This window comes from Heterocephalus glaber, unplaced genomic scaffold (assembly GCF_053883595.1).
Source record: "Heterocephalus glaber isolate CG9 unplaced genomic scaffold, H.glaber_assembly_v1.0 deba00000331, whole genome shotgun sequence".
Taxonomy (NCBI): domain Eukaryota; kingdom Metazoa; phylum Chordata; class Mammalia; order Rodentia; family Bathyergidae; genus Heterocephalus; species Heterocephalus glaber.
Window position 1 is genome coordinate 6143974 of NW_028258142.1, and position 25092 is coordinate 6169065.

A 25092-nucleotide genomic window follows, 5' to 3' on the forward strand; every position below is an offset into this window, starting at 1 on the left:
CTGCAGTGCGTGCCCGCGGGCAGGCTCCTCTCACAGGTTTTCTGATTGTCCCTACACATCTCGGGATCTTATTCTGGGGAGGACGGGGAGAGGTGTGGCGTCGTGGCGCCTCGAGAAGGAGGTGCCGGGCTCCGGGACTAAAGGTGCGCGCCAGGGTCCCGGCAGTCCAGCACGGAGCGAGGGCGTGGATCCTCGCGGACCCGGTTCAAGTGCAGGCGGGGATTCTCGTGGGAAAAGTGGCGGGGTGGGGGCAGGGCAGGGCGTGCGGCGCGAGGACCCCAGGAGCAGCGATCCGACCCCCGCGCAGATCTCCTACGAGGCTCGGACCCCGCCCGCGCGCGGCCCCTCCCCCGGCCCTCCCAGTCCCCCGGGCCCAGCGGCGGAGCTGCTACACGGAGTGCGGGGCGCGGGGCGCGGGGCGCGGGCGGCGGGGAGGGCCGGGCATGGCGCGGGCCGCGCGGTGCGGATGGTGCGGGAGGGGCGCGCTCCTCGCCTTCGCCGCGTGGACCGCGGGCTGGGTGCTGGTGGCCGCGCTGCTGCTCCGCGCGCACCCGGGCGTCCTCTCCGAGCGCTGCACGGACGAGAAGAGCCGGCGCATCCTGGCCGCGCTGGTAGGTCCCGCCGCCCTGCCCCGCGCCGCGCGACTCCCCAGGCTCTAGAGCCCGCGAGGCTGCGGCATTGGCATCGCCGCGCCCGCCCCACCCCACCCCACCCCACCCCACCCCACCCCGGGAGCTGGGACGGCTGTGGTCTCGGCCAAGGGGGGAGGTCCCGGCAAGTGCGGGGAAAGCCGGGCGCAAGACCTGGGGTCTCAGCTCGCAAGTCCTCAAGGGGCGCGCGGCGATATCCTTCTCCTTTGCGCCCCAACTGGCCCTTTGTCCCAAGACAGTGTTCCTCCCTGATTCTTCTCCCTGCCCCGAGCCTCCGCTCCTGAACAAAGTTTGAGGGTTGTTGCCCGGTCTCCGGCTTGGGGAGCCGGCGGGTGCGGAGTTGGGCCAACAGGGGCCACTCCTCTGTCCCTTGGGTCCCTCAACTCCTACGCCAGTGCCCCTGACACCCCCTATTTACTGAATCCGTTGCAAACGTGTGATAGGACCCCTCCTCTCAGCTCCTCAGAGCCACAGCTCTTGGCAGTCAGTGGCTGTGGGAACCAAGGCAGATGGTGCGCGGCCCTCTGTCCTGATCCCCCTGCAGTCTCCTAAGGGCGGAGGTCTAAGTGCGCACCCCAGACCGCTCCTTAGCTGGGCTGGCCAGTTACGGGGGAAAGAAACACTTGGATTTGCAGGCTGGTGCTTGCCCTGGGCCTCGTGCCCCAAGCAAAATGCTCATTTTTCCTCGATTCGAACGCCGGCTGCTCCTTGGTCTTTATTCGTGCGGAAGATGTTGCTCTGCAGGCTTGAATGCACTTAGGCGTCCCTCAGAGGAAATTCAAGAAAGGAGAACACTGCAGTAACTGCTGGTACTTGTTTTTATAAGCTATTATTCACTTCCTAAAATAATGATCAGTTAAGCATTTGGTGTAAAAGGTGACCTATTTTGTTAGAAATCTCCGAGAAACACATGGCAAGTTTTCAATCCAGTTGCTTACACATGGGTGGGATTTCTGAGACTGCAGATTTTCAAAAATCTGCACGACGAAGGTTTAAAAAGTAAACGATTTTAGAAATGGGAACCAAAACACGTCATCTCCCTAATTGAATTACTGTAGACTCTTGATGTGTTCACCTTAATGGGTGAGACTCTGTCTCCTTTGGCTCTCAGTTTGTCCAATTCTAAATTGCTTGCTAACTCATGTAAAAATCCCTTTGACATATAAAGATTTTTTGGGAAGAGCTGATTGACTAATTAAATAAAAATTGATAGTTTGGCTAGGATGCAGGACCTATTTACAAGTTAATAATCTTTTAGATTAAAGTAAAAAATGAGCACTATTTTTCATTTGTTTACCTTTGGTCAAGTTGGGAAAGGCTTAATGGAAATTAAATAGCCTGATAAAATTTAAGTAATTGCTAATCATAACTTTCCCAGAATTCTTGGTCGTAAATTAAAACCAATTCTGTTTAGAAGCTTTACCAATACATCTTCAGTGGCAGCCATATGGAATCGTTTTTAGTCTGACATACAGCTGAAGAGGTTGGCTCTGCCTCTGAAGGCCCTTGATCTTAACTGTGGCCAGAAGAACAATTCACATCACTAGCTTTGCCCAGAGTCTGTTGGCACCTCAGGCGAGCTGACCTGTCAGGAGCATTGTGCGGACGATCCTATGATCCTACCTGAGTTTGTTATTTCTCACACTCCCTCAGGAATTCTCTCTCCCCTTATTCTGGCTGTATCCCTTTCTGCTGTTTTCATTCAGAATTTACTAATGTGTTACTCTACAGTGCTCTGGCTCAACTTTTGCCCAGGACACTCTAAACAAGACAGGCTTAAATAGGAACCCAGTCTTCACTGACCAGACTATGCTGAGCCCAGCTGCCAAGCAGAGAGGTTGGCATTGTGGCTTCCGAGGACTGGAGCTGAATTGAGCCTCTGTGTGTGCCAGCTCCCCTGGCACTTTTCATTCTGCCTGGCTTGCATCCTACATAATAAAACTGGTTGTTATTTTTCTGACCGCCCTCCAGACTCTCATTAGCTTTCTGAGAAGGGAGCACAGAAGAAATGTTGCTGGCCAAGCAAAGGGAGGTTCTTTCTGGCAGGGCTGGGTTGTGGCAATCCCCTCCTGGTGGGTGTTCCCAGACCCTGCTGTTCCCAGGCCCCAGCATGGCAGGTGTCATTGCTGGCCTAGGGGGAGTACCTACTGGAGCCAGATGATGAGGCTTAGAGCCCATGAGGGGATGGGGATGAGAGGTCTACAGGTTCTCCTGAGGCCCTACCCAACCTCCCGAGGGAGCCAACCATACTCCAAGAAACTGGAGTTTTTAAAAAGAGCCATTTGAATAGCTCCAAAGGATTCAAGTTTTGGATTTTCCCAGTCAGACTACACTGCTCCTCTTTCTGCAGTTCTGGCTTGTGCTGTGATAAAGAAACCAGTACCTCGTCATCCAGGAGCTTTGAGGATTTTAGGGTCTCACTGTTCCAATGAGCTGCATGGGGATTCTCAGCTAGGCTGATGGGTGTTTGGTGGTGCTCAATCATTTATAAATTTGGCTTCTTCTGCAGACAGAGGATTTCACAGAGCCTGGAAGGCACCTGGACCTGGTAGGCACAGTACTGAGTCATTTTACATGTATTATTCCATTTAATCCTCTCAACAGTCTTTATGAGGTATTCGCTTTCAGTACCCCCACTTTTGTAGATGAAAAACTTCACCCTGGTTTACACAGTTTTTAAGACTGAGGTTGCCACCCCCTACAGTCTGACAGTAATGACCCTAAGATAGTAAGTGGCTTCTCTTACAAGCATAACCCTAAGCTGTTCCTTAGTGTTTACTCACCCCTTCTGTTGCATGCTATTTCCAAAGCACCTTAGAAATAGTCCCAAAGACTATGTTATTCAGAAGGCTTAACTGCCTGTGGCTATTAGGTCTTCATGGAATTTAATTTTGTTGTTACTTTAGAAATTCTTTTTTCCAAGTGCAGTCTTACCTTTCTTTGTGGTGATAGGAACTGTCAAGGCCCCAACAGAACACAGTAGCTAGGGCCCGTATCCAAAAAGATTTCATAGCAGCAAATAGCTCTGGCTACATTCATGATGTAGAGAGGAGTTTCACAGTGAACTAGCTAATTGCTGAGATTCTGCAAGGTGTGGTAGCTTCTGGGGAAGGAAAATCCTCATGAAATATGAATGTTGCTAACTGCATGGGAACTTAATGCTCCTTTAAACAAAAACAAACACAAAAGTAAGCCTAGCCCTTCAACATGACCTCTGTGACCCCATCCACACTTTCCTAGAGTGGACAGTTTTTGTTTTTGCCTAAGAACCATGATAACAACTGGAAAGACACTGAGCAGCAACCGCAAAGAAGGCTTCTGACAAGAGCTGGGGCTGATCTGATGGAAATATGCATTTGTGTGTGAATACACACTCCATGAGAAACAAAGTCACTGAATTTATTTTCAAAATATGCCAGACTTAACAATGAGACCTTAGCTTGTATTTTATTGTTCCAGTTTGCTTTCAAATCTGATACTGTGGGCTTTATGCATGCGCACATTTGGGTACAGAAATGTACCTGTTGTCAAGCTGGCAGTTAGTCCTCATGAAGTGAAAAAAGTTTGATACAGTCTGACTTTAAAAATAGACTTAGCTGAGGCTGGGGATTTAGCGTAGTGGCACCGCGCTTGCCTTGCAAGGGTAAGGTCCTGAGTTCAATCCTCAGTACCAGAAAAAAAAAATAGACTTAGATGAACTACTTTTACTGAGTTAAAAATGGCTACTTCAACCAGATATGCTGTTAATACAACAATTCAATGACTTTCTCACATAATAAAAGTTTTTAATTACCTTCTAAACTTGAAATTTGTATACTGACTTTTCAAAATTGCTGGGTTAAAGCTTTCTGTGTAGTTAGCAGGCACAGATATGCAAAAAGATCCTGAGAACTTACTAGAACACCAGCACTGCTAACCAGTGGCAGTGGTCACATTTTATATTCTATATGATAAGGACAGAAGCTGAAATGCCAAAAATGCTTCCTCATAAAAGATGTTAGCCAAAAATGGCTCTATAATAAATACACCTGAATATACTTTTTATTGCATGCTTTGTTTCAATGTAAATTATCTCTCAGAACAAAAAGATAACCAGGATACTGAAAAGTTAGGTCAGAAACCCAAGACCTCACCTGTGGTAGGTGGCCTAGGTCTGGCTTTGGTCACTGGAGTCCACTTCTGGCCTTTTTTTTTTTTTTTAAATTTTGGTACTGGGGATCGAACTGGGGACCTTGTGCCTTTGAGGCAGGTGGCGTAACCACTGAGTTAAATCCCCAGCCCCTACTCCTGCCCTTTCTGATATTCAACATTCCAGCAAGAAACCAGCCATGTGGGAGGTGTGCTTGTCAGCCAAATTGCTGAACTCCAGAAAGCCAGCCAAAATTAATGTTCCCTTTAAGACCCATAAGTTGATGCAAAATTCAATAATTAGACCATTGTTCAAAATGTCTCACACCTCCTTTATAGAAATCGCCTTCCATATTTGCTGTGGTATGTCTTATATATGGTTCAGTTTGGTTTCCATTTTATTTTATTGGTGCAGTGCAGTTGTGGGCTGGGGGACTCGACACACACAGTCGTTATTTAAGGAGAGCTGGGGGAAGAAGAGGGACTAGAATACTCCCAGGGGATGGGGAGGCTTCCTCCAGGCAGAAGCTTCCTCTGCCCCTGCCATCTCATATCCAGGAGAGGGAGCTATCTTCGTGTGAGGCCACCTTGCTAGAGGTTGTGCCTCTGTGACCTTGTCCGACCTTGCCAAGTCTCCCGTGACACAGTGCCGTTGTCCTTATTGTACAGACTTAGAGACCAGCTACATAGCCTGTGAGAGGCAGGGGCCAGAGGCAAACCGAGCCAGGCTCATAGCTGTGCCCGCTGTGTCTCTGTGTTGTGCATGTCATGCACTGATATCTTTTAGGAGTTTCAAAGGAGCACATCTCTGTGGTGTCACCCGGGCCCAGTGGCTGGATTTGGAGGCTGGCCTAGGAGTGCTCACACACAGCTGGGTTCACTGAAACCAGTGCTCTTAACTTGGGTGTGGTACAAGCGGGACCGAATCCTGAGGCGGCGCTGATGGCCGTTGCATCCTGTGTGGTGGCTCCAGGGGCCACTTGTGGGTAATAGCAATGATGGCTGCAGCTCAGCTGAGAAGAGCGGGCGTTGGAAGTCCGTGGGTGGCTTCCTTATCCCCTCACTCACAGGCAAATGGAAGCCAGCTCTGTGGCTTGGCCCGGCCCACGCCCAGGGCCTCCCCTTCGTCCCTTCTCTCCCAGTCTTTTCTCTCAGCTGCATCTGGGCAAAGCCTTCCTTTCCCTCCTCTCAGCATAGTGGGATTCCGAGCTCCCCACCCGGGTCACATCCCGCTGCTACTGGGGATTCTGTTACTTGCCTTTCTTTCTTTTGCAGTTCTCTTTTACACTTCGTGCAAAAGCACCTTTGATTAAATTACGAATGTGATAACATTAGAGAAATGTTTATGGAATTGAATCAAAGCAATTTTGGAGATTATACAGGAATTTTTTTTAATTTAAAAGGAAATCAAGAAAAGCCAATGTTGCATTTTCTTATCAGGTTTATTATAGAGATGTGAAACTGTAAATACCACGTAAAATAGGTAAAGAAACCCAAGTAAATTGAGCGTCCCATACTATTTCTGTGCTTAAAATCTGTCTGGTTGTTTCAGTCTCTACTATTCATCTGCCCCTCCCTTCTAAGACTGTCCTTAAAGATCTTCAAGGAGCCTGATCCATGGTTTTCCTCCAGAGGTGACATGGTCACAGTTATACCCAAGCAGTTACACAAAGGGTCTTGATTCTTACTACACTCTTTCCATGAGCCCACACCTTGGAAAAAGGGGCCAGAGTCAAAGTCAAAGAAGAGCATTTTGCCAAAATTTTGGTGCATTTCCAGAAGAATACAGCACATACACATGACTTCAAGTATGTTTAAAGCAGTTTTGTGTATGTACTAATACAGTTTCTTCATGAGTGTTGGTTTTCTAAAGACAAAATCCAGCCCCGGGCCCTTATGTCATTCAGAACCTGGAGGATCAGGTTCATGACTTTCTACATACAGAGCTTTATTGCCTGCAGCTTGGAGTTTGGGGAATGTGGCCTCTCCCTGTAAAATATACAGAGATGTAGAGCCCAATGGCTGGGAGAGATCTCTTTATCTGAAGCAAGGGGAGGGCGTTCAGCTTGGACAACATGGCTTTGGTCTTTCAGGTTAGTGACTAAGTGTCCAGAAAATCTATGCACTTCTCTTAAGCACTGGGAATATGTGTAAGTATTTTGAACAATTACCTTACAATATTTATAAAGATCCACAATCCCTTGTTTAACACTTTGGGGCCAGGTGAGTTTTGAAATTCAAATTTTTTGGATATTGGAAAGATAACATGGTACATGTACATTATTTTTGCATATAGGACAGCGGCAGTAATCAAATTAATAGTTTTGCAGCAAAATGCATGCAGATTCACACAGAGTCAAATCCATATAAACTGTAAATAGCCTCACATCTTTTCAGTCTGGTTTTGACACCACCTGAGGGCAAATGAGTCATGAAACTTGTGGCTTTTAGACCTTTTTGATTTTGGAATTATTTGTGTGTCTAGTCACTGGAGGTTCATTTTCTCAAGTTTAACGAGGATCTTGTAATGTATTTTGGACTAATTAAGCTTACTGGCATGAAACATGCTAGTCTTGGAAGATTATATAATGTCTGGGTGTTGTTTGAGGGTCATCTCACAAGCCTGACACTTGTATGAATGTACTTTCTAGCTCCACATATGCTTCTTGTGTGGCTGAACAGCCACTGTGCAGGAGACAGTCAGTGATATAAGGAGGGAATCAGGCCCAAGGCAGTCAGGTGACATGATCAGGGTATTGCAGCATAGCCTGGGCCAGAAATCAAGCTTCTGGCTCTTGGTCTGGAGCTTTGTCTAGTGTGCCACGCTGCCCATTGCCCAAGGAGATCCTTCAAGGTGTTTTATAATAAAAGAAGTGGGGTGAAAAAGCACTTTGTGATTTTTATACTCATCTTTTGGTCTTCTAAAGACCAAAGGGATTCTAGCTTCATGTGCTGTAGAAGAAATTCCAGGAAAAAAGAAAGGCTTGTATTTATTGATGTGGGAACAAGATTTATTTGTGGGGAAAATTGGTAAGGTTAGAAAATATGGTTAACTTCTAATAAAAATGAGCCTAGAGATTTAGGTTGCCTGGAACAGACTTGTAACTCTCCCCTTTACTCCAGTCTATACCTCTTCTTCTTTCCTGACTCTTGAAGGATTGTCCAGCTGGAAAGTCTTCTCAGAGAATTTCTGATATGGTGGGAAGGATCCGCACAGCTCCCCAAGTGGCTCTATGCAAAGGTCCCAGAGGTTTAGGAGAAACTCCATCCGAGGCTCCTGGATGGCACTCTACCAGGATCACAAACACTCCCCACACTTCCAGAATGCAACCCAAGCCATTTCTCCTAGAACCTTCCTTCCAGTCTACCAGCCATGAGATCTGTTCTAACTCCTGCCTCTCCTGGGTCCTCTGAACATCCTTCATCCTAGAGGTACTAGCCACATAGGCCATACCATTTCATGTTGAAAACAGCAAGCGCAAGATGCATGCCTGCTGGAAGGGACAGTTGGCCTAGGGTAGACCTAGAGGGCAGGTTAGGATTTGAGGCCCATCTGATTTCGAAGTTCTTGGATGGGGATGTTAAAAGTCTCTGGGTGAGCCTCACATGTGTAGCCAAAGTTGAGTCACTGGCCTTACCCAGTGCATTCTTCTGACTCAAGTTTTCCTAGGCCCACCCCACTGGTCCATGGAATCTACTAGGATTCTCCAGTGTCCTGATTCTGAAGACCTGGTTCTCCGCACCATTGAGTGACATACTTGTGATGACATTCTCAACTCTCACTGAATTTGACTTGTCTCTGGGTCCAATAGGGATTGGTTCCAGGACGCTGGTGAATACCAAAATCTAATTTAGGGATGATCCAGTCCTTTATATAAAAATGACACAGTGTTTGCACATAATCTACACACATCCTCCCATATATTTCCAGTGTAGATTTAATTTCCAAAGAATATTCTCAGTGGACAGTTGGCTGTGGAACCTGCAGAGACAGAAAACTGTCTGTACTCATCGACCCGATGGCCTTTGTTCACATCCGGGAAGCTTCTGTCCAAAGCTGGATTCCAAGTTCTCTGAGCGCAGGGAACAAGCTGTGCCTTTCCCTGCCCCAGCCCGTTGTTGGCCTAATGGCTGCCCCACTGTGACCAGCTGTTCCCTTCGTTCCAGTGTCGGGACTACCAGGGCGGCTGGCTCGTGGGCGACCTGTGTGAGGACGTGTGTGGAGCCGGGGAGCTGCTGTACCAGCGCTGTCTGTACTACGAGCGTGGCAAGAAGGTGCTGCAGGCCCAGTGGCGTGGCCGGCCTGTTGTCCTCAAGTCCAAGAGGGAGGCCTTCTCCAGCTTCCCAGCCCTTGACCTGTTGGAGGTGGAGGCAGGACAGGGAGCCCAGGGTGTTCCTGAGGCGGAGCTCCTCCTCGTGGTGGCCGGGGAGGTCAAGAACACCTTAGGCCTAGAGCTGCCAAACAGCAGTATGGGACCCTTGTGGCCTGGCCATCGGGGCCCTGGCTGGAGGCGGCAGCTGGCCAGCGCATGGTCCTTGCTGCAGCAGGAGGAGTATGTGTACTTCAGCCTGCTGCAGGACCTCAGCCACCACGTCCTGCCTGTGCTGGGCTCCTGTGGCCATTTCTATGCAGTGGAGTACCTGGCTGCCGGCAGCCCTCGACACAGTGCTCTCTTTCCCCTGGATGAGGCTGCACCCCGGGGTGGCCGGGCCCAGGCCAGGGCCATCAGCCACATTGCTCTCAGCTTCCTGGACATGGTGAGCCATTTTGAAAATGACTTCTCCCACCGCCTCCATCTCTGTGACATCAAGCCTGAAAACTTTGCTATCAGGAGTGACTTCACGGTAAGTGATGAGAGCAGATGTGTTTATAGCATAGGGAGCAGTGCAGTGCTTGTGGTCCATGTGGGGGAAATGAGATACTGCTGTAAGTTTTTTTTTTTTTGGTACTGGGGGTCAAACTCAGGACCTTGTGCTTTCGAGGCAGGCGGTAGAACCACTGAGCTGAATCCCCTGCCCTAATCCTGCTGTAAGTTTGAGCACCCTTGTAGCTTCAGATGACTCCCGTCTTTCAAACCACTTCCTTGCCAGTGTTGAGAAAAGGATTTAAAAACATCTTACCCAAGCGCTGGAGTTGAGCGAAGGATTCCAGAGCAGGAGGCAAAGGCAAGCCTTCTCATCCTTATCCCTGAGGGCAGCTCCAGTGCCTTCGGGCAGTCAGTGGCTTCTTAGAACTAATGTACAAGCTGGCTATCCTGAGAGTCTGTGTAGCCTGCAGAAGGCAGGTGACCAGCAACTGCAGAGGGTGATGTGGAGGAGGGCTACAGGGCTGTTTGTGTTCAAACCACTGCGTGCTGTGAAAATACGCAACATTCTCAATAATTTTCTTCCAGAGAGGTTGTGGTTCATTTCTAGTCTGTTTGTAAGACGTCTAGAGGGACATCCAGTGACTTCCACCAGCTCAGACCTGCCTGGGGGACATGTCTGTTTTTGCATCGCCTGTAGAGGGCAGGTGGGTTTTTGTCTCTCACTTTGGGGCACACCAAGGCGGAGAAAGGCAGCAAGAAGGACTTCAGTGTGTTATTGTAAGGCAACCTCTGCCCTAGGTGAAACATGTCAGATTAGTGTTGCCTACCCTAACCCTAACAGTGGTCCCGATGCCTGCTTGGTCAGGTGCTAGGTCACTAGCCGGAAGTGGTGACAAGTTGTCTGTGATGTGGTGGCCATGGGATGGTCGTTGCAGAAGGGCTGTGCTCCTGTTTCCTGTCCTGCAATAAATTTGTTCTCATGCTACAAGTCCTGGTAGGTGAATGACCTGAGCAAGCTGGTCACTGTGGGCACTGGCTTTTGATGGGGTAATGATCTTCATCTTGATTAGAACATAAATGGACCACAAGAAGATACCATTGCTGCTGGTTTAAAGCTTGAAATCTAGAAACCAAACTTGCCATCACTGTAAATCCCCTGTATAATCAAGCCTTTGTACCTACAAAGGGTGTTGTAGCATCTTGTCCTCACTGATTTGTCCTAATTTACTGTCTGTCTGCCCTAAGGGGGTTGAGAAGCCAAGGGTGATGTTAGTATGGAAGGGACCAAGCTGGAAGATTCTGGCAGGTTACACAAGGTTCTGCAGGGTTACATGAGTGTTTGTACACTGGACAGGGAGCTCTAAAAGAGCTCAGCTCCGCCTACGATGCTCTGAGCTCCATGCTGCCTCTCCGGTTAAGGGTGAAGTTGTAGGGAGTGCATGTTCCACCAGCTGGCCATATCATTTCTTAGAGCCAAAGTGAGATCACCATTCTGGCCAAGGCTTCTTTGCTTAGCAATCAAGAAGATCATGCAGTAGAAAGAAGGGCTGTTGTTCTTCACCTCAGAGAAGTCCTGGGGTATAGCCACTGGGGTTGGAACATAGCCACTCTGAGTCCTGGGAACATAGCCCCCTGAGTTGTGGAGTGTCCGCACACAGCTCCCTGGCCTTGGGCAGTATGGCCAGTTCTCATGTTGTAAACACTTTTTTGTTCATTCAGCAAATACTACTCCATGTTAGTGAGTGTTGCTTGGTAGATGCCATGAGAATTAAGGATTTGAGAGGATTCCTGCATTATGAAGTTGCTGGGGCTGACAGGTCTTCCATGTGGAGTGGGCAACATCAAATGTTCCTATGTGCACATCTGCTAAAAATCCAGTTACTGCTTTGTGCAGCCACCTCAGTTTTGCCTCCAACATCTTGGGCACAGTAGACAATGAAATATTTGTTCAGTGAGATGCTATGTGCTCCTTGCCGTCACCCCCAAACTAACTTTGTGGGCTGGTGCTGGGCCTTTCTGGGCTGTTACCTCTGCTTTATTGTTGGCATGGGTGGGGACAGGGGGCAGGAGCAGGAGGATCCCCCTTCACCAACCTGCCTCATCGTGACCCTGTTGAAGACACTGAGATATGAGTCAATTATTTTACCTAAGATTTTACAGTTTTTAAGTGAAAATCAAAAGTATGCACCTCATCAGAGAACTTGTTAGAAATGTAAATTTTCAAACTCTACCTCAGACCTTGTAAATCTGAAACTCTGGGGGTAGGTCTCTGAAATAAACATCACCTCTTAGGTGGTTCTGGTGCATGCTCAAGTGTAGGAATCAGGTGCACTCAGGGTCCCAACAGGTGGGTCCTGCCTTTGAGCCTGGCTGCTCTGTTGCCGTGTGTGTGTATGTGTGTGTGCGCGCGCGTGCGTGTGCGTGCACTTCCAGATGGGGTGTAAGAATGGAGAGGTCCAATTGTCTCACTCGTTTGTAGGCTGAGCACCCTGCAGGTCTTTAAGAATGAATCCAGTTGCTACAAATGAACAGCTAGGAAATGCCAGGACTTTGTGACTCCAAATGATGGCCATCAAGTGTTCCTTTTGAGCAGATGAAATTTTCCTACTCAACAGAATGCTAGTGGTGCGTGGAATATGAAACAGTTCCATTTGGTGGAGAATAAGAGAATTCTCATTGATCTTTCTGTCATGATGCCTGGGGAAGTTTGAAGATGATGCAACATAGGTAATTTCATACAGGAAGAATTTTACGGTTCTCCTGATGTTAAGAAACATTTTGCAAGTTTTTTCTGTTTGTTTTGTTGCTATATTTTAGTTGTATAGGGTTGTGCTTATAAGAGCTGTAGTTCATTCTAGGCTGCATGATATAAATTAAAATATAAATCTGGCTCTCCCTGGGAGATATGAAGAAACCCATCAGAAATGGGTGAGAGAGGAGCAAGGAGCTGAAACCCTATCTAGGAGACTGGGGAGACTGCCAGAAACTATAGAAAAAGGAGGAAGGTCTTATAGTAGCCCCGATAATAAATCACGAAGATTCTTTAGCATAGCCCTCATTTTTTAGTGCATTGATCAGGCTAAATAATGAAATTAACCATTTGTTTTGGCTAAATAAGGAGATAGAAAATATTGATTAAAATAATAAATTCTGCTCTCCATGCCTGAGTTACTTATTAGCCAAAGCCCATTAAATAGGGAAAAGTTCTTTGTTCCTTATTTTCATTATTCTGTACGTATATTGAAGTAAATTATGTTCCTTCCTGTTTTGCTTTACTAATAACCCTCAAGACACTTTATTGCCTTCCAGCAACAATCTTTTTTTTTTTTTTTTGTGGTACCGGGGATTCCAGCAAAAATCTTAAGTGAAAAACAAAAACAAAAACCAGAGAATGTGTGTCCCACCACGGTGTAGAATTAAGGAGGAAATGAACACCAGCGAATGAGCTGTTTTCTGAGACACTACTGAAGGGGAAAGAGAAGGCTGATGTTTTGACACTGACCTGTGAAGGCTTGTGAAATGCCACCAACTCCATCGGATCCATCAAATTTCCTAATAGCTTCTTAATACCTCGAAGCTATAAGCTGTTCAACTTGGGCAGACTCCAAGTTTTCTCAGATTTGAGCTCATCTTTCTTTTTTTTTTGTATCCAGGTGCTGGAGGAAAATCTGCATAATTTAGGAGTTACTCTTTTTCTGTTTTTGAAACCTGTTTGGTTTGAAGCCAGAAAGATAAATCTGAACTTCCAGGGGGTCGTCAAATTCTCCTGCTGACAGTGGAACTTAGTGGCTGATACCGTTGGGTCGGGGTCTGTTATGGTTTGTGTCTAGATGTCCCCCCCCAAAGCCTCATGCAATCGTAGGTAGGGCTTTTTCAGAGTTGACTGAATCTAGATTGTGTGATTTATTCATGGTGCAATGGTAGGATGAAGGGTGCTAGGGTTAAGGGGGGGTGATTACTAAATCAGTCCCCTGATTGGCTTGGCACCATCCTCATCCCAGTAGACTGGATACAATATAAGGGACAGAGAGAGGCTTGTCTTGTCCCTTTTGCTTTACTACCACCTGCCTGCCATGAACTGTTTCTCCTCTGCGATGCCTGTCTGCCTTGCACCCTGCCTTGGAGCCAGCTAATTATGGACTGAAACCCCTAAAAACTATGAGCTAAGAAAATCTATCCTCCTTTAACTTTGTGTGTCAGGTATTTTGTCTCAGAAACTAGAGAAAAGTAACTAAGACAAAGTCCATCCAGAGCTAGCCTAATTTGAACACTCCCCTTTCTCTGATGCATCATCATCTGACTGGTCAGTTGGAAACAAGTTGACTCTGGTAACAGATAGGTGACAAAAGTTAGATACTGCCCACCTATTTCTGCCATCTCCCCCACAAACCTGCCATTCATGGCTTATAGCCACGGAGGGTAAATTATTTGTATCTCACAACTTACTTTTATGGTCCTGACCTTGAAGATGTGCAGAATGCAAAAAATGTCCTAATCAAAATGGAGTCACTTGTGTCAACCCTAACAATAACAAACAAAAAAGAGCGAAGTGCGGCTATGAAGGAAGGGTTGTTATGCCTGATTCCCTGATTGTAACTATCACAAGAGACTGTTAAAACTCAGCCTTGCGCTGAGGCCCCAGCAACCTTAGACAAAAGCACTTCTACAGGGACGTATGCCCGGCAACTATTCTGCCTCAGACTGACACCGTCCTTTTTGTGGATCATGGTGACCGAGATTATTGCTTCAAAATATCTGATGTATTCCTCCTCATATTTGTCTTTAAAAACTTCCCCTTGCCCCAACCTTGTTGAATATGCCCAGAGTTTACTAGGGCATATGTATTCCCATTGCAATGCTAGTCTCAAATAAGTATGAGTATTCTCTAGAGAACCTCTTTCTGATTATTTTTGTTATTTAGGTTGACAGAGGTCTGAGATCAAAGTGATAAAGTGGCAAAAGGAAAATTCAGTTTTAAGCCATTTCAGAGATTTTACTTTTAAGGCTGAGAAAATGTTTAAAGATGAAAAGTGATACTTGTGGTTATGGCTCCAAATCCTAGGATTTAACTACTGATAGCAAAGAGTTCTTCTTGCAGGTAAAACTTTGCAAAAATCAATGTCAATTGCTTCTGTCAAAGAAAACACAGATAAACTCTCTGAAGCAAGCCACTCTGCATGATGTGGTCTGGGCTTTTTGCTTTGGCCAGCAGAGTTTCGTATCACGCAGTCTGAATGAGCACAATCACAGTGGCCAGACAAGAAGCTGTTGTTAAATAGGCTCTCTCTACGGAGCCTGTGGGTGTTGTTTTGCTCACTGTATGTTGTATTGATTACAGGTGGTGGCTATTGATGTGGACATGGCCTTCTTTGAACCTAAAATGAGGGAGATCCTTGAGCAAAATTGCACGGTGGATGAAGATTGCAATTTCTTTGACTGTTTTTCGAGGTGTGACTTGAGAATAAACAAGTGTGGAGCTCAGCGTGTCAACAGCAACCTGCAGGTAAGCAGGCGGGGGTTTGGGGCTGGGGAAGACATTTACTCTCTGGTTGCCTCTTCCATATAGAGGCACTGGAAATCTCTTCAGTGGAGCTGAAGATCCACCTTTCCTACCATCTAGGCTCAATATGTTCCATAAGGGCAAGATGAGGAAGTTTTTTGTTGATCTTGTTGCCTTCCCTTGGTGGTCAGTCACGTGGACCGATGGGGGGTAATGGGTGGAGGTCTCAGCAGAGTCCACCTGCTGGGTCTCCTCATCCTTGTAGCTTCACCTAAGCTGGAGGGCTTGGAGAGTTGTTTTCTCTGAGTCCAGTGTCCATATCCACGTGGTAGTCTCTCTCTCCCACATACACCAAGAATGAGAACTCATAGACTAACTCATCAAGGGTAAGACTAACAAGAGTGCAGAGCAGTCCCAAAACACGGGTTCAGTAGAGAGGCTGGACAGACACCGTAATGCAGACAGGCAGCGGTGGGGACGCTGGTGGTTCTCGGAGGAAGAAGCCACATTCAGGAGTTCAGCCATAAGTGGGAATTGACATTGGCTTCCGGAAGGCAGATTGGGCCTGGAGGTACCAAGCCCCCAAATCCAGGGTTGGATACCTTATGAGTAGGAAATTATGTTTCTTCTTTTGGCAGAAATTCCTTTCTGCCATCACTTCAGGCTCTCAGTGGATGGGGGTGAACTTGGGTCTGATTAAAACCAGAATGCAGTCCACGGAAGGTCTCTGTAAGGGGAGATGGTCTTGGGGCTCCTTTCCCTGCTGCCTGGCTGTGTGCAGTTGCTGTACGGGCTCTTGTCTCCCACTTTCCTCCCCTTTAATTCTCTGGGCTCACCCACTCCTCTAGGCACACCTCCTCTGCAGCTCATCTTCCCCACGGGCCTGGCACCTAGAAGATGGGCTCCAGAGCAGACCTAAAGTACAGACTAAATCAGGGCTGGCAGGGGAAGCACAGCAGGAGGCTGTCATCCCATGATGGAGGGCTGGCTTGAGGAGACCTGGATCGTCGTGTTCTTAATATAGTGGTCATTGGCCAAGCCAGACGGAAGCCATGTTTCTGTCACCCCAGCATCTATACAAACTTCCGGGCTGAATTCCAGAATCACAAGTATATCTCCTTATGGAGGTCAAGCAGTGATGTGGCCTTGGAGACAAGCCATCCAGCCTCTTTAGCAAAGTCCCTCACCCTTTGTCGGTTTGTCATAAAATCCCTCTTCTTCCCTTGTGGGGACAAGATGATTTTCACTGGAGTTTCCTGCACCCTGTGATCTCATCTACCAAATGGGAGTGCATCTACTCTGTGCAGCATAATGAGAGATAGAGGTATAGAGCCTTATATAGGAAGGGCTACTACAGATTCATTGAGAGGCAAGGGGAACCCAAAGAAAACTGGCAAGAAAGAACATGTACCAGATACGTAAATGATGAAATGCAAATGGCAAAGAGCATGGACAATTATTTAATCTTATTATTCAGAGACATACAAATTAAAGTCCAATGATAATAATAAATTTCTTTTGCCAATTGGTAATAGTCATTAAAATGCCATTAATTAATGATGGAAGCTTCAGGGACATAGATAAGTGTCTATATAATTAACATGATTACAAATTATAGCCCTATGGAGAATAAATGGATGTTAGGAATACTCATGCAGAACGATTTCACTATCCATATTTCTGATTATTGCTTCTGAATAAGTCCTAGAAGCAAAATTGCACAAACTTTAAGAATATGAGGTAATACAGAGTTTTAAAAAATTAAGGTTACAATTCAGTATTTGCAATATGACTCCATCTTTGTTGAATAGAATAGTATGTAATTGGAGAGATAGATATTAAGGTGTCAAAAGCAATTATTTCTGAGTGGTAGGATTATAGTTTTTATTTTCTTCATCTTTTCTACATTCTGTAAACTTTATACTTTTCTAATTTAAAGTTGATTCAAAAAATCCCTGCCCTGCAAAAATTGATTGATGAATCAATGGGATAGAATCGTTAAAATTTCAGAACTGGACCTAATGAGATGTGGGCATTTAGTCTGTGATAAAATGGCCATTTCAGTCCATTGTGTGTGTGGGGGGCTGGTCTTAGAATTAATGCCTGGTGTTAGTAAACTGGGTGGACCACCCAACAAATGGTCAGATTAACTTCCAGTTTCCCTCTTTAAGTCAAACTAAATTTCAGATGATTCAAATATACATAAAAGGTGAAACCCTAAAAGTACCTGAAAAGAGGTGAAAGAAGTATTAATATTATCCTACTATAGGACAGGGCTCTGTAAATATTGAACTGAGCTCAGAAGGCAAAGGAAGAGCAGTTAAAAAACTTGTCTATCTTTTAAAAAATCCACACTATCTATCTTTTAAAAAACAAAGCAAAACTAAAAAAAAATGAGCCAATTTTAAATGTTTCCAGTTCCCCTTACAGACCAGGAGACCAGAGGATGGATAGAAGATTATTCCCAGCTTCTGGATCTAACTTCCTAGGGGCAGCACCTAGGAACCGGTCGAAGAGGAAGAGGGAGCAGGGGAGGAGAGATCCTTGCCTCAATAAAGGAGACCCTCTATAGGTTCTTCCTCGGTTCCCTTGATATGGATGGCAGAGCGTGCCCCTCAGTGAATCCCTGGATCCAAACACCTTAGCATGCACTTCCCAGGGAACCAACCCAGAGCAAGGGGCTAATATCCTTAAGCTATACAAAATAGCTAGAAATTAATACAAAAAAGACCAACAACCTGATAGAAATTTGGGCAAAGGATATAAGATTGACCATTCACTGGAAAGGAAGCATAAATAGTTTTCTGCCTGACTGAGAATAGGAAAACTGAACATTAAACCATTTTCTCCCATCTGTTGGCAGAATGAGAGTCTGTTGTTGAGGCCATGGGGGGAGGGGGACAAGCATTCTTGGACCCCTTGCTGAGGGAGTGGAAATTGGTGTGACTTTATGGGGTCAATTTGACATCTAGCAAAATTAAAAAATGCACACACCCCTTGAGCCAGAAATTCCACTCCTAGAAGTTTGCTCATGTGTGCAAAAAGAAAATCACGTGTATATGCAAGACATTTATTGCCGACATTGCTCATAGAAGCAAAAGTTGGTAAAGAGCCTCAATTTCCATCAAGTGGAAACTGCTTAAATAATTTACGATACATCCATACTTTTGAGATGCAGCCATTAAAACAAATGGAATACATTTATAAGAATTGATCTGAAGGGATCTCCCTGATACATGGTTAAATGAGAATCAGAGCTTTAGAACACTGTGTAGCATGCTACAATTTGTATAACAGGAAAAAGGCTATACATATATAGGCTTAGAGTCCACCACGGGTGTCCACCTTTTTCTTTTTATCAGTACTGGAGACTGAACCCAAGGCCTTTTTTAAAACTTTGAGACAGGGTCTCACTAAGTCTCTAAGTTGCCCAGACTGAGCTCAAACTTGGCGACCCTCTTGGCTCAGCCTCCCAGAGTGCTGGGAGGTGTGCACCACCGTGCCTGGCTAGGTGTCAAACTTAGGCTCTAGCTTTTTGAAAAAGTTTAATAAAAAATATAAAAAATAAATGAAGATTTGTCACTTTGGGGGGGGGGGGCACGGGCAATCGAACTCAGGACCTTGCACTTTCGAGGCAGGCATTGGCACCACTGAGCTAAATCCCCGGCCCCAAGATCTGTCACTTTTGTACATTAGCTATATTATATATTTTATATGCAGCCCAAGATAGTTCCTCTTCACTCACTGCAGCTGTGGCAAGCCAAAAGGTTGGAAAGCTCTGGCTTTTGGAGGATATTGGACCAAGCTGCTGCCTGTCAGTATCAGGGAAAGCTCAGTATCAGGGTGGTCAGAGACAGATTACAATATATCCTTCAGGATATTTTCAATTTTGCACATGAAAATATATTCTCTATTCAAAAAAGAAATAAGCAGGTGTGGTGGTCATGCCTACAATCCCAGCTCTAGGGGAGGCTGAAGCAATCAGATTGAAATTTCAAGCTCAGCTGGGGCTACTTAGCAATTAAACAAGATCTGTATCAAAATAAAAAATAAGGGGTAGGGATGTATGAAGGCCCTGGGTTCAATCCCCAGTACTGTGAAAAAGAAAGAAAGAAAGTTGTTTTTAAAATAAATCCTTGGCTTTGCAGGGATCAGAAAATTTAAGTTAAAATTATTTGTCCTCTATGAAACAATAATGCTATAAAATGGAGGCATTTGTTGAATGAGTGTGACATAGAAAAATAAAGCACTATTCTCTAGTCAGTTCTCCCATGAAAGCGATAAATGACACTTTGGAATCTGGACTTTGAAGAGATAGCGAACATCAGTGAATTGCATAACCTATTTGAATTAAAGGCTGTGAGACAGTACCTTAGCTTTTTATGTCTGTTCCTGAAGTATTTCACAGCTCCTTAGGAGAGCCCTATGCCTGCAGCCTTCCCCTCCAGTGTACCTTTTTACCATGAGCTGCAAAGGGCTATCAGGTAACAGCTTACAGTTGCATTCCTAGTTTTCTCAAAGTGTTACTTGATCCTCGAGACAACCCTGTCTGTGGTTATTATTGCTGCTCCGACCCACTTACATAGGAGAGCCTTTGTGGGGAGGTGCCCGAGTAGGGTTGGCTGCCCTGGACCTGCAGAGGGGCTAGCTCCTCATGCAGCAGCTCCTGGTCTCCTTTCTCTGTGCAGATGTGTTCAGTCTTGTTGAAGCATCAGCTCAATCTTTTGCCCTCTGCTCTGGAGCTAGAAATGGAATTGTCTGCCTTATAGGGAGGTGGCGCTGTGCTCTTTGAGGCATGGTCTCTTCCTGGTGCTGAATGGTTTACCTTGTGGAAGGGAAAACCCTTCTGAGAGTCAGATGATCTGCATAGCGCCTTCCCTGAAGGAGCAAAGCAAAGGTCATCTTGAGAAGCAGATGTGGACTTGGGAAGTTCCTAAGGATGACTTGCCACCTCAGTTAACTGCTCACCTTTCTTTCCCTCAGGTCATCTGTGACAAAATGTTCCGCCATTGGTTCTCCTCGCTTCCCAGGACCTCTGCTGTGTCCTTCCCACTGCGGCTACAGTTACAGCAGGCCGTGTGGGAGTGTGCCAGCTTGGAAGGCCTCACCCAGAGTTCCTGGAGAGCTGCCCCACATGTGTTCTGGAAGCTTCGCAGGCTCCTCCAGGCCATGCTGAAGGAGCTGCAGGAGGTGGAGGAGTAACCACTCTGCAGCCTCTCCCAAACCTTCTGGCATGGGAAAATTGACTTCTTAGTACTTTCATCTGCAGTTCTAGATGAGACGTTTTCACTGTGCGAACGAGTTATCTCTGAAATACTGTTGTGTCTTCTGAAGCGTGCAGTTCAACTGCTGTCACACGGCATTCACACTGCTGTGAGGGGTGCCTCCATGCTACCCAGCTGGGGCACTCTGATTTGGTCCTGGCTTCTCCCCCATCCCCCAGCTGAAAAGTGAACAGAGGAATGGTAGTGGGTGTTTTGCTTTTGGGGGCTCTCAGAAAACACAAACCTCAATATGCAAGCCTCTGCAGAGAGCACTTTCACCTGGCCTCAAAGCAAAAGGAGTCCAGCTGCTCTTTCCGGTAAATCATTACTGCGTTTAAGAAATGACGTGTGCACACAAATGAGTGCAGTGCAAATGAGTGTGAGCACTAGAATACGGCTGCACATATAATGTGTGAATATGCAAGTGTATGTGAGCGTGTGCTCATGTGAGTGTCCATGTGTAGGAAATACGTGTGTGCATATGAATGTGCATATGCATACAGATATGTTAATGTGGGTTTGTATCTGTCAGTGTGCTCAGGATTGAGTATGAGTATGTGAGTATGAACATGAGTGTGCATGTGCATCAGTGTGCCTATACAAGTGTGAGCATGTGCACAAATGAGTGAATGAGTGTGTACACAAGTGCATGCATAAGTATGCACGTGTATAAGCAAGTGAGTGTGGGCAGGTGATTGTGTGGGGCACGTGCATGTTGGTTTGGGGAGTGGTTTCTGTAGTGTATGCTCTGGGAAAAGCTTGCCTGGCTAGTGAAGAAGAACTACCTTTTTCTATAAATACAATAAAAACGTTGCACCTGTGATTTGCATTGGAGAATATATGTAATGGCATCTTTTAGAATTTTTCACTGGTGGAATCAGAGGATTTTATGGATCATGTTTTAGGGAGTGCTTTACCAGTTACTGCAACATCTTCTTTCTGATCAGGGAGCTGTGGGTTTGCTGGGCTCAGTGTTGTCTTGCACCTGAGCGAGAATTTAGGTAGCACGAGTGCTGGTGTAGACATAGACCACCAGCAGGACTGGAGACTGCTTCTTTCAGCTCACTGATGGAAGCACAAGCCATGGGCATCAGATCCCACTTTAGCACAATACATTTTTCAGGGGACACTCCGGTGGGCTTTTTCTGCAGTGGAAAAGCCCTTTGTGGAGGGGGCACCTTCTGTGATGCGCCCCGACAGGAGAAGATCCATGCACAGTTATGGAGCCCTTCGTGCGAAGGGACCTCTGCTCAAGTCTGGGACTGTGAATACTCAGTGAATCAGAACCAAAAGCTCTTGAGTCGGGAAAGCCAAGAAAGATGTGATGCTAAGAGACATTTAGGAAGTTATGTTGGAGGCTTACAAACAGAAAAAGACAAAAATGTAGTTTTTAAAATGTGCAAATGAACAATTTCCTATTTCTCTTTCCTGGCTCTAATATAGACAAAATTTCCTTGGGACATGTTTCTCCATGCTCTGCATCAGCTCACTCTGAGGAACTAAAATTATTTGAGACTCCAACAGCTCTCAATTCTGCAACCTTGAAGTCTATTTGAAGGCCCAAGTTACCTGCTCTTCCAACCCCTAGACCCCCTCCACTAGCATTTGTCAAACGATGCTAAATCTTGTGAAGAGCCTCTTCCAGTCCTGTGTATGGAGACTCGCTTGACCTCTGTGTTTCTTGGGAATGGTCACCTTCCGGCAGAATTTAAAACAAAAGTTGGTGGATTTTCACAGCTGGCGTCTGGCCTGGCTCTCAGCAAGTCTCCCAATGGCCGTGGCCTGGGCATGCCTGGTGCTGCTGTTTCTCTGTGGGCCAGGTTTTTACCCACGGAATGGTCACACGAAGATGATGTGAGATGGAAAAGGAGGAAGGAGGCCATGGACTTTGCCATCTGTGTCCTCAGATCATGGGCCCCTGTGTAGGGAAACCAAGTGTATCTCCAGGGCCAGATCCTGGGATTATATGCCTTCATTAGTGGCACTGAGCTCACTGGCCAGACAGCAAAACTAGCTTAGGAAAAGGAAAAAGTTAGTTTTCATTTCAACTGAAATGGAAACAAATGTTTTTGTTTACCATGGAGACTATGCAACATGTAATTACCCAACACAGTAGTGGTTTTATTGCTGAAGGGACCCATTTTATCGCCTCTTAATTTTAGCTACCCAGTTACTTTCTCTGTCTCTGTCTTTCTCTGTGTCTCTGACTCTCTCTGTCTCTCTGTCTCTCTCTTTCTGACACACACATCCTTTTTCCATCCCCTTATACCCCTAGGGCAGTGACTCTTAAGCTATGTGGTAAAGTTTTATTTTTTGTTTATTTTCAAACCCTTGCAAAAAATTCTTTTATACAGTACACTAAAGAAACACTCTGTATATCAGTTTTTTGGTTTTGGGGGGCGGGTACCGGGAATTGAACTCAGGTCTTTGCGCTTGTGCAGCAGGCGGCGAAACCACTGAGCTAAATCCCCAGCCCTGTATATCAGTATTTGACCTTCTTGTGTGTGTGTGTGTGTGTGTGTGTGTGTGTGTGTGTGTGTGTGTGTGGTACTGGGGATGAGCCCGGGGTCTTGCACATGCTAAACAAGCACTCTACCACCAAGCTATGTCCCCACGGTTATATTTAATATTTTTAATGTGACAAATGAAATTGCTTCTTGCTGACCTAATTGAACAGCAACCTTCCTTAGAAGGGAACATTTCTATCTAAATGATTTCTTTGTTCTGCTTTCATAACACTCAAGTGAAACACTTTCAGAGGTAAGTTGATGGGAACTGAAAAGATGATAAAGGAAACTCAGCAAACTAAATTTTATTCAAATCAAAGTAAGTACTTAATTACTTTCTGATCTTTCGTCAGAAGTTAATTTTCAAAATTTATCAGGACAGATTATAGAAATTATCTTTTGATGACAAGAACAACTCCATTGTTTTATGCCTTGTTGGCTTACAGCCACAGGTTTAACAAGGTTCTTCATGGAAGTCACAGGGCCCAGACTGCATGCGTGTGTAGTTACCTGAACATGTCACTGAGGGAATGGGTGTCCTGGCAGTGACCCTGGAACATGCCGTGCAAGTGTTGCCAGCATTGCAAACCCTCTCCTGTCTGCTCCCCTGAGGTGAGTAGCTAACAATTCACCACATACCTCCTTCAAGAGTCCACCAGGCTCGCTTCTGTGGATCCTGTCCCATGCTGAGTCCCAGCCTGCCCAGGCTTTTTAGTGCACCCAGGATGGACATCTAGGACTTTAAATTATCAGAAGAGCAACAACTATTTTAAAATCTGATTTAGAAGCTGTTCTTTGAGCACCTGGAAATAAAAGAGTTTGGTTAAAAATTTCTAAAATCAACAACCTTATGAAGAACCTTCTATACATACTGTGTTGGTGCATGAGGGTGGTAAACGAATGCTACTCTGCCTTGGTGTCCATAGGGTATGGGAGGAAGTAGCACTGTGAGAAGAATGCACCCCTCTGCCTGTCTCATTCTTGTCACCTGTACTCAACAAGTCTTTCTAAACTTTTGAAGCGGTCTGTGTTAGTGGCTGATGCTGATGGAGCTGATTACTGATTATAATTGAGAAAACCTACCTCTCGGGGTTTGTTCTTCATACTCAAAAATCACCCATGATCTTCCATGATGGCAACAATGTACAGCAAGATCTTGGCACCATGCCTGCTGGAGAGACAGGTGCTGATGTTTCTCAGTGGCGGTGGAGGGGTGCCAGTTGGAGGGACTCAGCAGTGGGCCACTTCTCATCCCACCACACTGTCACTGGGAAGCCAGGTCCTGATGCTACAGGGAATCAGCCCTCGAGCTCCTTGGTTCTTTGTGCTGTTGATGAAAGAATTTAGTCAACACCCATAGGGAGCCATGCAGAAGTATGGATAGAATTATTGTAAAGTAGATATAGAGGGATTTACACCTTCAAACCAGAAGGTGGGCAGTGTCACACAAGCAACTACTCAAGTGTGAGTCTGGATACCTTTTTAAGCACACAAGTACTCTTGGCATTCAGTGAACTATGGTGATTATGATGCAAGACATTTTTCTTGGAGGTTACTTTGGAATTGCAAAATGTTTTCCTGGTTCTTTTCAGATGGTCAGGGTTCCCTTGGCAGACTTAACCATGTAAGAAACTTAGGAAAGAAATTTATGAAAAAGTTCTAATCTAAATCAGATCTCAACCCAAGGTGGGAGGGTCTTGCAGGAATTTTCTCCTTTTTCAAATCATTGGCCATAGGCCGTGGTGACCAGGAATACTGTTCCAGGAATAGCCAGCTAGGTATCCAGGTGTCAGAAAGAAATGTGCACAGTGTATAACCTTAGAATGTCATCGTGCTCTGTGGGATGCTCTGGGTCTAAGACCTAACAAATGATTATAAGTGTACTAAACACTGAGGTCTTTGTTTCTTCATTTAACTACAACTTCCCCAGATGCTGGTTTGGATGCCCCTCATGCCCACTAATGCCTAAGCACCTATCTAACACTGACCTCTTCATCTCAGGAATACTGAGGGCTGGGCCCTGCATCTCTGCAGGATAGGACACCTTATCCATTCTGTTGTCACTAGTCCTGGATGACAAGCTTGCCCAAATTTCTTTTGATGAAAGAGATGAGAGAATGTGTGTGGCCGGAGGTCACTGTCCGTGAGCAAGGACACCCTCTCCATCCTCCGGTGCTGGAGCCCAGTACACTTGGAGGGCTGACAGGCATCGGTAATGGATACATTTTCCCCGGG

At 45.9% G+C, this 25092-nt stretch overlaps 1 protein-coding gene across 2 annotated transcripts; it reads left to right on the forward strand.

Moving 5' to 3' along the window:
- The first annotated feature begins 442 nt into the window (after window positions 1-442).
- Window positions 443-24747, forward strand: Dipk1c (divergent protein kinase domain 1C). Of its 2 annotated transcripts, XR_002388497.2 has the most exons (5): window positions 443-611; window positions 8946-9623; window positions 14925-15089; window positions 20070-20667; window positions 21794-24747. XR_002388497.2 is itself a non-coding variant. In XM_021242165.2 (4 exons), exons 1-4 carry the CDS (start codon window positions 444-446, stop codon window positions 20286-20288), a joined length of 1230 nt encoding a protein of 409 aa, XP_021097824.1. In that variant the 5' UTR covers window position 443; the 3' UTR covers window positions 20289-21171. The 2 variants fall into 2 exon arrangements, 1 of the variants encoding a protein (XP_021097824.1); XM_021242165.2 differs by lacking the exon at window positions 21794-24747 and having other exon boundaries at window positions 20070-21171.
- The last annotated feature ends 345 nt before the right edge of the window (window positions 24748-25092 follow it).

What these genes read in the sequence shown, in the direction of transcription:
- Dipk1c (XM_021242165.2), top strand. Translation starts at nt 444, where the DNA reads ATGGCGCGGGCCGCGCGGTGCGGATGGTGCGGGAGGGGCGCGCTCCTC. An exon ending in GGCGCATCCTGGCCGCGCTG is followed by an intron (nt 612 to 8,945) that starts GTAGGTCCCGCC and finishes CCTTCGTTCCAG; the next exon opens with TGTCGGGACTACCAGGGCGG. An exon ending in CTATCAGGAGTGACTTCACG is followed by an intron (nt 9,624 to 14,924) that starts GTAAGTGATGAG and finishes TATTGATTACAG; the next exon opens with GTGGTGGCTATTGATGTGGA.